Genomic DNA, 16,096 nt, shown 5'->3' with positions numbered 1-16,096 from the left:
CTTTAGCAAACCTCCCACCCAGGATATTGGTGCCCCTCCAGTTCAGATGCAACCCGTCCTTCTTGTACAGGTCCCACCTTCCCCAGAAGGTATCCCAATGATCCACATATCTGAAGCCCTCCCTCCTACACCAGCTCTGTAGCCACGTGTTCAGCTGCACTTGTTTCTAGCCTCACTAGCACGTGGTACCGGTATCAATCCTGAGATTACTACTCCGCTCGTCCTGCCTTTTAGCTTCCAACCTAACTCCCGATATTCGCTTTTCAGGTCCTCATCCCTTTTCCTAGCTATGTCATTGGTACCGATGTGTACCACGACTTCTGGCTGCTCCCCCTCCCCCTTAAGAATCCTGTAGACTCGATCCGAGACATCCCTGACCCTGGTACCCAGGAGGCAACATACCATCTGGGAGTCTCGTTCGCGACCACAGAATCTCCTGTCTGTTCCTCTAACCATTGAATCTCCTATCACTATCGCTCTCCTATTCTCCCCCCTTCCCTTCTGAGCCACTGAGCCAGGCTCAGTGCCAGAGACCTGGCCGCTGTGGCTTTCCCCTGGTAGGTCGTCCCCCCCAACCGTATCCAAAACGGTATACTTATTATTGAGGGGAACGGCCACAGGGGATCCCTGCACTGTGCGCCTATTCCCTTTCCCTCCCCTGACGGTCACCCAGCTACTTTTATCCTGTAACTTAGGTGTCACTACTTCCCTATAACTACTCTATATCACCCCGTCAGCCTCCTGAATGATCCAAAGTTCATCCAGCTCCAGCTCCAGTTCCCTAACGCCGTCTGTGAGGAGCTTGAGTTGGGTGCACTTCTCACAGGTGAAGTCAGCAGGGACACAAGTGGTGACCCTCACCTCCCACATCTTGCAAGAGGAGCATGCAACTGCCCTAGCTTCCATCCCCTCTGCTCTAAATTGACAAAAGAGATTGGTATTGGTTCAGTGGAAAAAAATGTAAATATATGTTGTGACTTGTGGAGAAGTGGAACGAGAACAACAGTGCACATCTCCTGCCTCAGTCGTAACAAAGCTGAAACATAACATTTTGTTCAGAGCCAAGTTTGCAACATGAAGCCAAACACACTCTTCGCAGCAATCAGGCCATTTTCCAATGCTGACTTGAACACCCTTTCTTTATTGTGTGGTGGAGATGAAAGCACTAATGTTAAGCCCTGGATTGGCAGAAGAACTCTGTTTTCTAATTGAAATATAGGCACCAGGCCTATACCCCTTTACCCTGAGAATTAACATAATCTCTTAAGAACATCTGAAGCCAATCAACTGCCCCACCCACTGAGAAATAATCGGGAATGCAACACCCTGATAAATTACCTCATAAGACAGCACAAAGTCTAGCATCTGTTGGCAATCCAAAATACCCACTCCCCACTCGAGTACAGACAGTCCAATGAAACAACTTGCAACTGTTCCCATCCCTCCCTGTTAAAAAGGACGTAACTCAATCCTAAATCTCACACCTCCTTCCGTCCACTGAACAGAATTTTGAGGAGCAAACTACAATGCACCTATGGAGCAGGAAAATGACCATCAGGTGCAATTCCCCCAGTGGATTTGCCTTCCCCCACCCCACTGATAAGAGATTAGTTCCCACCTAATTGGATAGAACCAACTTCCCTAGCCTACCTTCCCTGTCCTCTGCTTCATCATCTTCGCCTCCATTCTCTTCACTTTCTCATCTTCCCACCTTCTCTTCCACTCGTGCACTCCCTCCAACCCTTTCCCCTAGCTCACCCTTTCTTATCTTTTCTTCATCCCTCTTACTCTCCCCTTTTTCTCTCTTCAGCCTCTTCCTGTTCCCTTTCTCCTTCCCTCCTCGTTTCTCTCCATTCCCCTCCCAATCACTGGTTTACTCTCACTCTCCTTTCTCACGCTCTTCGCCTATCTGTCTTCTCCCCTTCCCTCCTCCTCACTCCCACAATTATTTTTCTTGCTCTTTTCTCTTTCCTTTTTTGTTTCCTCCTTGTTTCTCTTCCCCTTTTAAAAAATGTTTTTGTATTCGTTTTCTCCCCTTCGCTCTTGAAAATAGGAGGTCATGTTGATTTACTTACTGGTCCATAAAAAGCAGCAGACCTGTTATCTCACTCAAGTATCTAAATGTCTGGTGTGACCCTGGACAGTGATGGACTGACCTCTGTTCAGATAAAATCATTTTTAACTTCACAAGTCAAATTAATTTGAGAACTTCAGGGTGGGGTGTTCTTAATTAGTTACTGCTGCCACTTGTACCTTTCAGTGTATATAATGCTGAATAAACTTGATCCAGTAGAGGGCAAGATTGTTCAATTTTCAGTTATGTCATATACTTTTTCTTAAGTTATAATTAAGCCCATTTTATAAAGCAAAACAAGCTTGAAAATTCTGTATAATGATTTAGTATTTAACCACACCTAATAGTTCAATTTTATTCAATGGTAGTTAAATTATTCTCATCACTGCAAACTCCCATCATCATATGTTTCATTCTTTTAATTTAACACACTGAGAAGATATGGAGGTCCACAAAAAGGTTGCTATGTAAAACTAGACTTTCCCCCCCAAATATATTAATGTCAGATCTTGACTCTAAATTCAAATGCAAATGGAAAGATTTTAACTTGCATTTTTCCAGCAACACACTGTGATCACAGGGCTCTGCTTTCCATTTGTCATCTTCAATGTAGCCACTGAATACCACTTACAAGGTTGGTAGTTCTTATGCTAAAGATAATCAATTTTTGCTTCAATCAGCAAATATTGTGGAGTCAAAGAATAATGCGTGCTTCTGTATAGATTATGCAGTTTTCAGTCCAGAATTAGGATTTTTTTGAAAGATGTTTGTTTAAAAATGTATACTTCGCAGGTGCAAAGGACATTAAGTAGGATTAATATGTAGCAAAGATGAGATAAAAAGGTTAATCATTTCCTAAGTTGTAAGTTTTCTGCTTGTTGGAATTCTCCAGACATCACTGCAGTAAAATGTCTGCACAAGGTGCTGTATTTGTATTTGCGTGTGTTGTCCTGCTTATAAGTGTAAGATGTCAAAAAACTAAGCCAATGAGTGGTTCCAGTGAACCTGGCATATTTCGTGGTGCAGATCAATACGATTTCTCCATCGGTGTCCCAGGAGGTGGACATGAATGTTTCTGGCATTACGCAAACAAAACAGGCTATTTTTACTTCAATTATGAGGTAGGATCATGCAATATTTTTTCCTGGTCATGTCACTGCTTGTAAGTAAAACATAAAGTTGAAAATAAATTTTAAGAATCCTAGTGACAAATAGTTAAAATGGCTGTAGTTAAATGTTTCAATATGTTACAATTTCAAAGCAAAATACTGCAGATATTGGAAATCTGAAATAAACACAGGAAATGCTGGAAATACTCAGCAAGTCAGGCAACAGAAGTTGCAACTAAAGGTTATCATCCTGAAATATTAACTCTGTTTCTCTCTCCACAGATGCTGTCTGATCTGTTGAATAGTTCCAGCATTTCTTGCTTTTATTTCAGATTTCCAACATCTGCAGTATTTTGCTTATTTTGTATGTCAGAGACAGAGAATTTCTCGTTTGTCAGTAAGCTAGTTAAAAACGATTTCAACAGAATATAAGTTAAAAATCGCAACTGTAGATTCAGGTAATCTTCATTCCAAATATCAAATTGTTCAAAAGCAGAAATGCTCGAAATACCCAGAAAGTCAGGGAACAGAAGTTATGAGAAAAGGTTATCATCCTGAAATATTAACTCTGTTTTTCTCTGCACAGATGCTGCCTGACCTGTTGAATATTTCCAGCATTTCTGTTTTTGTTGCAATTTAATATTGGGAATGAAGATTATCTGAAACTATAGGAGCAAATTTTAACTTATATTCTGTTGAATCCTTTTTAACTTACTGACAAATGAGAAATTCTCTGTCTCTGATATACAAACCGTACTAATACATAGAAATATATAAAAGTTACAACACAGAAACAAGCCGTTTGGCCCAACCAATTTGTGTTAGCATTTACCCTCCATGTTAGTAAATTGTTAGAATCACTTTTATGTACCCTGTTTCCCTGTTTACTAATTTCCTACAGGGAAGAAATTCTGTCGTTCTGACTCCAGATTCACAGCAATGTGATTGTCTCTTAACTGCCCTCTGAAATGGCCTAGCAAAGCCATTCAGTGAGCTGAATTTTATAAACACGCCACCGATTTTGAAAACAATGGCGGGCCGCACGCAAAAGAGCCACTGCAATTCCAAGCATGGTGGCTCAATTAAATAGTCGGGCGGGCCGCCCCCTCCCCCCAGCACTGATCACATGGAGGGGGCGGGTTGTCCGTCCACGGCAATGACGTCAGCTGCCTGTGCACAGGCGCTGACACCATTTTTAAAGGGCTATTAGCCCTGCCGGTAACTTTAAATATTTAAAGAAACATTGAATGAATGAAAATAAATACATTTCTTTTGCCCCTCTCCGTCCCCCCAATATCAATTAAATTAATTATTTGCCCTTTCCTCCCCAAAACACTTACCTTCACAATCTGACCTGTCACCTCCAAACTATACAAACTTTCAACTATAACCCTTCCCACCATCCCCTACACCCGTGATGTTCATTTGACCCCATCCCTGTCCCCTGCACTAATAAACTTACCTCCTCCCCCCTCCCCACCAGTGTTGTACCTCGTGTTCCTGGACAGGGATCCGAAGGCGCAGTAGTGCTGACCACCAGGATGAAGATCACGGCGGCACTTCAGGAGGCAATAGAAAAGTCATTAATGCAGCTAAGCAAATTTATTTGAACATTTAAATTACTGTCCCGCCATGAGGCCTCGCCACCACCGGCAATATCGGGATGGGCCCTGCCAGCGTCGGGGTCTGTGGCGGGCCTCATCCGGGGCAATCGTCATGCCCCTCCCCTACGGATCCTGACGTCAGGCCTCTATAAAATCCAGCCCAGTTGTATCAAACCACTACAGAAAAGTTAGATAAGAATAAAACCAGATGGACAGATGGACCATCCAGCATTGACCAAGACAACGAAACGACAAAGGCTCACCCTGCCCAGGCCACCCTGAAAAGTCCTCCTCACTAACATTTGGGGATGTGCCAAAATTGGGAAAGCTGGTCCACAGACTAGTCAAGGAGCAGTCTGACATAGTTACACTCACCCAATTATACCTTACAGCCAATGTCCCAGACTCCTCTATTCACCACTCCTGGATAGTTCCTGTCCCATCGGCAGGACAGACCCACCAGAAGTGGCAGAACTGTGGTATACAGTCAGGTGGAAGTGGCCCTGGGAGTCCTCAACATTGACCTCAGACCCCAATGATGTCTCATGACATCAGATCAAACATGGGCAAGGAATAATCCTGCTGATTACCACCTATCACCCACCCTCAGCTGTTGAACACCACATGGAAGAGGCACTGAGGTGGCAAAGGCACTGAATGTACTCTGGATGGTGGACTTCAATGTACACCCAAGAGTCACTCAGAAGCACCACTACTGGTGGCCAAGTCTTGAAGGACATTATCTGCGAGACTGGGCCTGCGGCAGGTAGTGAGAGAACCGACATGAGAGAAAAACCTATTTGACCTTGGCCTCACCCATCTACCTGTCGCACATGCATTCTGTCCAAGACAGTTTTGGTAGGAGTGACCACCAAACAGTCCTTGTGTAACTGAAGTTGGGTCTTGACATGGAAGACACCATCCATTGTGTCGTGTGGCACTACCACCTTGCTAAATGGGATAGATTCAGAACAGATCCAGCAGCTCAAAACTGGGCATCCTTGAGGCAACGGGGACCATCAGCAGCAGTAAAATTGTATCCAGCCACAATCTATAACACATATCCCTCACTTTACCCCATTACCATGAGCCAGGGGACCAACACTAGTTCAATGAGGAGTCTAGGAGAGTATGCAGGAGCAGCACCAGGGATACCTAAAAATGAGGTGCCAACCTGATGAAGCTACAACACTGGACTATGTGCATGCTAAACAGCGAATATTATTGACAGAGCTAAGCAATTCCAAAACCAACGGATCAGATCAAAACTCTACAGTTCTGCCACATCCAGTCATGAATGGTGGTGGACAATTGAACAGCCAACTGGAAGAGGAAGCTCTACAAACATTTCCATCCTCAATGATGGCTGAGCGTAGCACAGCTGTGCAAAAGACAAGGTTGAAGCATTTGCAACCATCTTAAGGCAGAAATGCTGATGATTCATCTGGTGATATTGCTTTAACTGCTAGAGTACTAATTAATAAACTGTTGAATATCTAAATAGTTTTGTATACATCATCACAGGCAGAAATGCAAGCCAACATGGGATATAGTAGTTGGAGCTGTGTTAGTCAACAGTCAGCACGTGTATCTTAGGGCTTTCCTGTAATTCTGTTATTTTGTAACAAAGAACTCTTCATTCAACTTACCATTCATCCTCAAATTGTTTGGTACGTTTGTATTGAGAACTCAAGAACACAACACCATCAGCCTCCCCCTGAGGCCCCCAGCATCACAGATGCCAGTCTTCAGCCAATTCGATTTACTCCATGTGATATCAAGAAACAGCTGAAGGCACGGGATTAGGCAAAGGCTATTAAGAAAGTAGTAGCAGGACATTTAGAAAATCATAATACAATCAGGCAGAGTCAATATGGTTTTATGAAAGGGAAATTGTGTTTGACCAATCTATTAGAGTTCTTTGAGGAGGTAACAAGCAGGGTAGATAAAGGGGAACCAGCAGAGGTAGTGTATTTGGATTTCCAAAAGGCATTTGATAAGGTGCCATATAAAATGTTACTGCATAAGACAATAGCTCATGGTGTTGGGGGTAATATATTAGCATGGATACAGGATTGATTAACCAAGAGGAATCAGAGTCAGGATAAATGGGTCACTTTCAGGTTGGCAAACTGTAACTAAAGGAACATGTCATGCTTACAGAAAGGACAGATAGGAACTGTAAAAATGAACCGATAAACTAAACTTCAGAAATTCGACATACTTTTGCTGCAGACAAAATGGAGTAAAAGGTCAGGTGACCTCTCCTGTACTGCAAATATACATAGAGACTGATGGATACTAAACCCATCATCACGCCTAGACTAGTCCTGGGGAAGGCACATTAAAATGCTAAACAACCCATTCAATGCTAAATGGCTCCTATCTCCATGAATTAGGTTGACAAAGGTCTTCACAGATAGAGAGACTCTGGATTCAAAACCCAGATAATAGGTGGGACTTAACAGCACTTTATCAAGTTAAGCCATATTCAAAACCTATTGTGTAACAATGGCCCCACATTCAAAGACATTGTATGAACACACCAGGGGACAGCCTCTATGGTGACCTGACCAAAACGAAACCTGATAAGGTTTTTTCTTTAAAAAGAGACTTCTTTGAAAGACAGATCAGAAAGCCAGCCAATTAGGAAGCAGAAGATCCATTCCAGCCAAGAAGAAGACCCTGTCTGAACATCTTCAAACCACAGAGGCAGAGACTCTGCAAGGTGACTTTGAAAACGCCCCACCTGAGAAATCGTAACAGGCTTCTCGTCACCGACTTTGACTGAATCTTAACCAGAGGAGCCTGCAATACTTCAGTGAACCAAGAAAAGAAACACTAGGCCTGCACTGCTGTTAATAAAAATCCTTATGGAAGACCAAGAAGATTTCAAAGTGAATTCTTTTTACAACAATTGTACTTAAATGCATGCTATTGTCTAATCTCTATCTCTTCTTGTATATGTGTGTATGTGTGAGTGGGTGAGGTTGCAATATTTTTCAGATATTGCTTGATAAATAATTTATCTTTCTTTTAATTCTAGGAGAAAATCTGTCATTTGTCCAATTATTTGATCTCTAAAACACTCAGGGGCTAAAACAATAGTTTTGAAAAGCAATTACTATGTTCAGTTGAGAGGTGAAAAGTGGACGTCATCCACCCCATTTCTCCCCTGTGTGTAACAAGTGCCACAGGATCAGTGCTGGGGTCTCAACTATTTACGATCTATATAATAATGACTTGGATGAAGAGACTGCGTGTATTGTAGCCAAATTTGCTGACAATAAATACAAAGACAGGTAGGAAAGCAAGTTGTGAGGAGGACACAGAATCTGCAAAGCAATATAGATAGGTTAAATGAGTGGGCAAAAATCTAGCAGATGGAGTATAATGTGGGAAAATGTGAGGTTGTCCACTTTGGTGGAAAGAATAGAAAAGGAGAATATTATTTACATGGAGAGAGATTGCAGAATGGTGAGGTACAGAGGGATCTGGGTGTTCTTGTACATAAATCACAAAAAGTTAGCAAACAGGTACAGCAAGTAATTAGGAAGGCAAATGGAATATTGACCTTTATTGCAAGGGAGCATGAAAGTAGGGAAGTCTTGCTACAACTGTACAGGACATTGGTGAGACCACACCTAGAGTACTGTGTAGTTTTGGTCTCCTTCCGTAAGGGGGGATATACTTGCATTGGAAGGAATTCAGAGAAGGTTCACGCGGCTGATTCCTGGGATGAAGGGGTTGTCTTATGAGGAAAGGTTGAGCCGGTTGGGCCGATACTCATTGGAGTTTAGAAGAATGAGAGGTGATCTTATTGAAACATATAAGATTCTGAGGGGGCTTGACAGAGTAGATGCTGAGAGGACGTTGCCCCTTGTGAGGGAATCTAGAACTAGGAGGCACAGTTTCAAAATAAGGGAGCTCCCATTTAAGACGGAGATGAAGAGGAATTTCTTCTCTCAGAGGGTTGTTAATCTTTGGAATTCTTTTTCTCAGAGAGCAGTGGAGGCTGGGTCATTGAATATATTCAAGGCTGAGTTAGACAGATTTTTGATCTACAAGGGAGTCAAGGGTAATGGGGGACAGGCAGGAAAATGGAGTTAAGGTCACAAACAGATGAACCATGATCTTATGAATGGCAGAGCAGGCTCGAGGGGCTGAATAGCCTACTCCTGCTACTATTTCTTATGATCTTGTGGGGTTCTGACAACATCCCGGCTGTAGTACTGAGACTTGTGCTCCATATCTAGCTATGCCACTATCTAAGCTGCTCCAATAGAGCTACAATGCTGGCATCTATTCAACAATGTGGAAAATTGCCCAGGTACGTCCTGTCCACAAAAAGCAGGACAAATCCAATCCAGCCAATCACTGCCCCATTAGTCCACTCTCAATCATTAGCAAATTGATGGAGGGTGTTGTTGACACTGCATCAAGCGGCACTTACTCACAGAGGCTCAGTTTGGGTTCTGCCAGGGGCACTTGGCTCCAGACCTCATAACAATTCTTACTTCATATTTGTAATTACTTATATCATAATTAGGTTTTCCTTTAAATAATAGGCAACTACCCAACTATCATGTTTGGCAGCATCTGTGGAGAGAGAAGCAAAGTGAACATTTCAGGTCATCAGGTTCTGATGAAAGGTCACAGGCCTGAAATGTTCACTTTGCTTCTCTCTCCACAGATGCTGCCAGACCAGCTGAGTATTTCCAGCATTTTTTTTGTTTCAGATTTCCAGCATCTGCAATATTTTGCTTTTATTACCCAATTATCAATATTTGAAGTAAAATACAATTCCTCTGGATCCAGTGATTGAAATTATTTTGCCACTTTTCTCACCAAGCATCTTCACAGCATACGAAGCATCAGCCAGCTATGTAAAGTTATGAATGAGAACTAGAAAGAACAAAACAACTCCTAATATGCTAATTTGTGAAATAAAAGCACCTAGATTAGATAAATGATAAATTCAGAATGCAAGATCTCTGGATTTGCATTAAGCATTAAATGGCAGCTGAATGAAAATGGGTAGTTTGGGAGACCACAAATAACTTGACAAAGCAACTGGGTCATAGATAATGATCTGATGTTTGATCATCCCCTGTTAATCCTTGGCATCCAGGATAGCTGTACAATCTCCATAGCCACCCCAGCTATGATTAGCTAACAGCATAGATTGGATTAAAGCTTATCTTTCCTCGTCATTATGGATTAACTATTTATTGGCTAAATTTGCTGAGCTTTAGGGGAAGCTAAGTTCACCAGATCAAGATAGATTTGGATAAAGAAGATCCTTTAGCTCATTTATCCTTTCAGAATACCAGCCTAAATGTCTCCCATTATTGTATTTGGCTTCATTAAATGGGTACAGTGATCTGGTCTCAACCAACTCCCTAATGGCTGCCCAAAAGTTGCCCTTCACAAACTTGATTTTCTTAAATTTATTCCCAGGATGTTGGCATCGCTCACAAAGCCAACATTTATAACCCATCAATAATTGCTCTTGAGAAGGTGGCGGTGAGCCACTTTCTTAAATCGCGACAGTCCATGTGAGGAAGGTATTCCCACAGTGCTGTTATGAACAGAGTTTCATGATGTTCAGCAACAATGAAGGAATGGCAATATATTTCCAAGTCAGGGTGGTATGTTACTTGGAAGAGAACATGGAGGTGGTGTTCCCATGTGCCTGCTGCCCTTGTTCATCTAGGTGATAGAAGTCTTGGGTTTGGGAGGGGCTGTGAAAGAAACCTTGACAAGTTGCTGCAGTGCATCTTGTAGATGGTACACACTGCAACCACAATAGTGGAGGGAATGAAGATTTAAGGTAGTTCATGGAGTGCTGATCAAATGGATTGCTTTGTCCTGAATCGTGTTAAGCTTCTTGAGTGTTGTTGGAGCTGTATGCATGCAGGCAAGAGAAAAGTATTTGTGGCTTGTGTTTCGTAGATGGTGGAAAGACTTTAGGGAGTCAGAAGGTGAGTTACTTGCCACAGAATAACCAGCATTTAAACTGCTCTTGTAGCCATAGTATTTATGTGGCTGGTCCAAATAAGTTTCTTCTCAATGCTGGTCTCCACAATATTGCTGGTGGGGGATTCAACAATAGTAATGTCAAGAGGAGGTGGTTAGACTCTCTCTTGTTGGAGATGGTCATTGCCTGGCAAATGTTACTTGCCATTTATCAGTCCCAACCTGAATGCTGTCCATGCCTTGCTGCATGTGGGCATGCACTGCTTTATTATCTGAGAAGTTGCAAATGGATTTGCACACTGTGAAATCATAGGCAAACATCCTCATTTCTGACCTAATGATGGAGGGAAGGACATTGATGAAGTAGCTGAAGATGTTTGGCAGCATCTGTGGAAAGAGAAGCAGAGTTAACGTTTCGGGTCAGTGACCCTTCTTCGGAACTCCTGAGTGGTTCCAGCATTTCTTGTTTTTATTTCAGATTTCCAGCATCCGCAGTATTTTGCTTTTATGAAGATGTTTGGGCCTAGGTCATTCTCTGAGGAACTCCAGCAGTGTTGTCTTGGGGCTGAGATGATTGGCCTCCAACATTTTCCTTTGTGCTAGGTATGACTCCAGCCAGTGGAGAGTCTACCCCATGGTCCTCATTGACTTCAATTTTACAAGGGCTCCTTGATACCACACTTGATCAAATGCTGCCTTGCACCTCACCTCTGGAATTCAACTCTTTTGTGCATGTTTGAACCAACACTGTAATAAGGTCTGGAGCCAAGTGGTCCTGGTTGAAACCAAACTGAGCATCGATGAGCAGGTTATTGATGAGTATGTGCCGTTTGACAGAACTGTTGACGACCCCTTCCATCACTTTGCTGATTATTGAGAGTAGGCTGTTGGAAGGGTAATTAGCCCGATTGGACTTTTCTTGCTTTTTGTGGACAATACCTGACAATTTTCTACTTTTTCAGGTAGATTTCAATGTTGTACTGGAATAGTTTGGAGCAAAAGTCTTCAGCACTGCAGCAAGGATGCTATTGGGGCCGATAGCCTGTCCTATATCTTGTGCACTCAACCAGTTTCTTGATATCAAGTGGAGTGAATTGAATTGTCTTCTGTGATGGTGGGGACCTCAAGAGGAGGCTGAGTTGGACTATCATCTTGGCGCTTCTGGCTGAAGATGATTGCGAAACCTTCAGCCTTGTCTTGGAATCAAAGGTTAGCAGGAAAACTGGTAGCTGAACAATGGGCTACCTTCAAAGAAGAGAAGAAGAGATGTTTCTGGCACAGTCAAGGTATGTTCTCTCCAAGGGAAAAGGTAGGATAAACAAATCCAGAGGTCCCTCGATGACAAAAGAGATAGAGATTAAGATAAAGAAGAAAAAGTGTGCTTACGACTGATGCCAGGTAGAAAATACTATTGAGAACCAGGCTGAAAGCAAATAAGATAGGCAAAGAGAGAGTATAAAAAGAGACTGGCAGTTAACATAAAAGGGAATCCCAAAGATTTCCATAGACATATAAATACTTTGCATCTGCTTTGACTTAGTAAGAAGATGCAACCTAGGCAATGGTGAAAGAGGAGGTAATCCAGATACTAGACGGGTTTAAAATTGATAAGGAGGACGTATTGAATAGGTTGTCTGTACTTAAAGTGGATAAGGCACCAGCACTGGATGAGATGCATTCAAGGATACTGAGAGAAGTGAGAGTGGAAATTACGAAGGCACTGGCCATAATTTTTCAGTCTTCCTTAGACTCGGGGGTGGTGCCAGAGGACTGGAGAATAACAAACATTACGCCATTGTTCAAAAAAGATGTAAAGTTAAGCCCAGCAACTACAAGCCAGTCAGTTTAACTTCGGTGGTGGGGAAAATTCTAGAAAGAATAATTCAGGGCAAAATTGTCACATGGACAAATGCAGGTTAAAGAAAGCCAGCATGAATTTCTTGTTTAACTAACTTGCTGGAGTTTTTTGAAGAGGTAACAGGGAGGGTTGATGAGGTCAATGCAGTTAATGTGGTGTACATGGACTTTCAAAAGGCATTTGATACAGTGTCGTACAACAGACTTGTGAGCAAAGTTATAGCTCTTGGAATAAATGGGACAGTGGCAACATGGATATGGAATTGGCTGAGTGATAAGAAACAAAGAGTAGTGGTTAATGGATATTTTTCGGGCTGGAGGAAGGTTTGTAGTGGAGTTCCCTAGGGGTCAGTGTTGGGACCCTTGCGTTTCCTGATATATATTAATGACCTAGACCTTGGTGTACAGGGCACAATTTCAAAGTTTACGGATGATACAAAACTTGGAAGCATTGTGAACTGTGAGGAGGATAGTGTAGAACTTCAAAGGGACATAGACAAATTGGTGGAATGGGCGGACAAGTGGCAGATGAAGTTCAATGCGGAGAAATGTGAAGTGATTCATTTTGGTAGGAAGAACATGGAGAGACAATATAGAATAAAGGGTACAATTCTAAATAGGGTACAGGATCAGAGGGCTGTGGGTGTATATGTGCATAAGTCATTGAAGGTGGCAGGACAGGTTGAGAGAGCGGTTAATAAAGCATACAATATCCTGGGCTTTATTAATAGGGGCATAGAGTACAAGAGCAAGGAAGTTATGTTGAACTTGTATAAGACAATATTTCAGCCTCAGCTGGAGTATTGCGTCCAGTTCTGCAGAAGGATGTGAAGGTGTTAGAGAGAGGGTGCAGAAAAGATTCATGAGAATGTTTCCAGGGATGAGGAACTTCAGTTCTGAAGATAGATTGGAGAAGTTACAACTGTTTTCCTTGGAGAAGAGAAGGCTGAAAGGTGATTTAATGGAGGTATACAAAATCATGAGGGGTCTGGACAGAGTAGATAGGGAGAAACTGTTACCACTCGTGAAAGGATTCAGTACAAGAGGGCACAGATTTAAAGTAATTGGTAAAAGAAACAAAAGCGACATGAGAAAAAGCTTTTTCATGTAGCGAGCGGTTCAGGTCTGGAATGCACTGCCTGAGAGTGTGGTGGGGGCAGGTTCAATATGCATTCAAAAGGAAATTAGACTGTTATATGAAAAGGAAGAATGTGCAGGATTACGGAGAGAAGGCGGGGGAGTGGCACGAGGTGAAATGCTCATGAGGAGAGCTGTTGTAGACACAATGGGCCGAATGGCCTCCTTCTGCACTGTAACAATCTGTGATTCTTTTGCACTCACATGCTGGACTACACCATTACTGAAGTTGGGGGTATTCATGGAGCCTCCTCCTCCTGTTATTAGTTTAATTGTCTACCACCATTCATAACTGGATGTTGCATGACTGCAGAGCTTTGATCTGATCTGTTGGTTGTGGGATTGCTTAGCTGTCTATAGCGTGCTGCTTCCACACTTTAGCATGTATGTTGTCCTGTGCTGTAGCTTCACCAGGTTGGGACCTCATTTTTAGGTATGCCTGATGCTGCTCCTGGCACGCTGTCCTGCACAGCAACATAGAAAATAGGAGCAGGAGTAGGCCATTCGGCCCTTCGAGCGTGCACCACCATTCAATACGATCATGGCTGATCGTCCAAACTCAGTACCCTGTTCCTGCTTTCTCCACATATCCCTTGATTCCTTTAGCCCTAAGAACTATATCTAACTCATTCTTGAATATATTTAATGATTTGGCCTCAACTGCTTTTTGTAGTAGAAAATTCCATTCTCTGGGTGAAGAAATCCCTCCTCATCTCAGTCCTAAATGGCTTACCCCTTATCCTTAGATTGTGATTTTGGAAGGTCTAATGCAGGTGGGAGGTATACAGTAAATGGCAGAACCCTTAGGAGTATTGACAGGCAGAGAGATTTGGGCGTACAGGTCCACAGGTCACTGAAAGTGGCAACGCTGGTGGATAAGGTAGTCAAGAAGGCGTACGGCATGCTTGCCTTCATCGGTCGGGGCGTAGAGTATAAAAATTGGCAAGTCATGTTGCAGCTGTACAGAACCTTAGTTAGGCCACACTTAGAATATTGTGTGCAATTCTGGTCGCCACACTACCAGAAGGACGTGGAGGCTTTGGAGAGGGTACAGAGGAGGTTTACCAGGATGTTGCCTGGTCTGGAGGGCATTAGCTATGAGGAGAGGTTGGAAAAACTCGAATTGTTTTCACTGGAACGACGGAGGTGGAGGGGCGACATGATAGAGGTTTACAAAGTTATGAGCGGCATGGACAGAGTGGATAGTCAGAAGCTTTTTCCCAGGGTGGAAGAGTCAGTTACTAGGGGACATAGGTTTAAGGTGCAAGGGGCAAAGTTTAGAGGGGATGTGCGAGGCAAGTTTTTTACACAGAGGGTGGTGAGTGCCTGGAACTTGCTGCCAGGGGAGGTGGTGGAAGCAGATACGATAGCGACGTTTAAGAGACATCTTGACAAATATATGAATGGGAAGGGAATAGAGGGATATGGGCCCCGGAAGTGCAGAAGGTGTTAGTTTCGGCAGGCATCAAGATCGGCGCAGGCTTGGAGGGCCGAATGGCCTGTTCCTGTGCTGTACTGTTCTTTGTTCTTGTTGTTCTTTGACCCCTGGTCCTCGACTCTCCCAACATTGGGAACATCCTTCCTGCATCTAGTCTGTCCAGTCCTGTTAGAATTTTGTAGGTTTCTATGAGATCCCCTCTCATTCTTCTAAACTCTAGCGAATACAAGCCGAATCGACCTAATCTCTCTTCATACGTCAGTCCCACCATCCCAGGAATCAGTCTGGTGAATCTTCACTGCACTCCCTCCATAGCAAGAACATCCTTCCTCAGATAAGGAGACCAAAACTGCACAGAATACTCCAGATGTGGTCACACCAAGGCCTTGTATAATTGCAGCAAGATATCCTTGCTCCTGTACTCGAATCCTCTCGCTATGAAGGCCAACAAAGCATTTGCCTTCTTAACTGCCTGCTGCACCTGCATGCTTACTTTCAGCGACTGGTGCACAAGGCCACCCAGGTCTTGCTGCACCTCCCCCTTTCTCAATCTATCGCTGTTTATATAATAAGCTGCCTTTCTGTTTTTGCCACCAAAGTGGATAACCTCACATTTATCCACATTATATTGCATCTGCCATGTATTTGCCCACTCACTCAACCTGTCCAAATCACACTGGAGCTTCGCTGCATCTTCCTCACAGCACACACTCCCACCCAGCTTTGTGTCATCTGCAAACTTGGATATATTACATTTAAGTCCCTCATCTATATCATTAATATATATTGTGAATAGCTGGGATCCTAGCACTGATCCCTGCGGTACCCCACTAGTCACTGCCTACCACTCGGAAAAAGACCCATTTATTCCTGCTCTTTGTTTCCTGTCTGCCAACCA

General features: G+C 43.1%; 1 protein-coding gene across 1 annotated transcript in view; it reads left to right on the top strand.

Annotated features, from left to right (window-relative positions):
- The first annotated feature begins 2,945 nt into the window (after nucleotides 1-2,945).
- tmed6 (transmembrane p24 trafficking protein 6) overlaps nucleotides 2,946-16,096 on the top strand; it is a 33,012-nt gene continuing 19,861 nt past the window's right edge. Inside the window, exon 1 of the mRNA XM_068049207.1 lies at nucleotides 2,946-3,195. Within this exon, the coding sequence (XP_067905308.1) occupies nucleotides 2,983-3,195 (213 nt within the window). The 5' untranslated portion in view covers nucleotides 2,946-2,982. The remainder of the gene's footprint in view (nucleotides 3,196-16,096) is intronic.

Source organism: Heterodontus francisci, chromosome 17 (assembly GCF_036365525.1).
Source record: "Heterodontus francisci isolate sHetFra1 chromosome 17, sHetFra1.hap1, whole genome shotgun sequence".
NCBI lineage: Eukaryota > Metazoa > Chordata > Chondrichthyes > Heterodontiformes > Heterodontidae > Heterodontus > Heterodontus francisci.
This window is presented reverse-complemented; position numbering and strand designations above follow the sequence as displayed.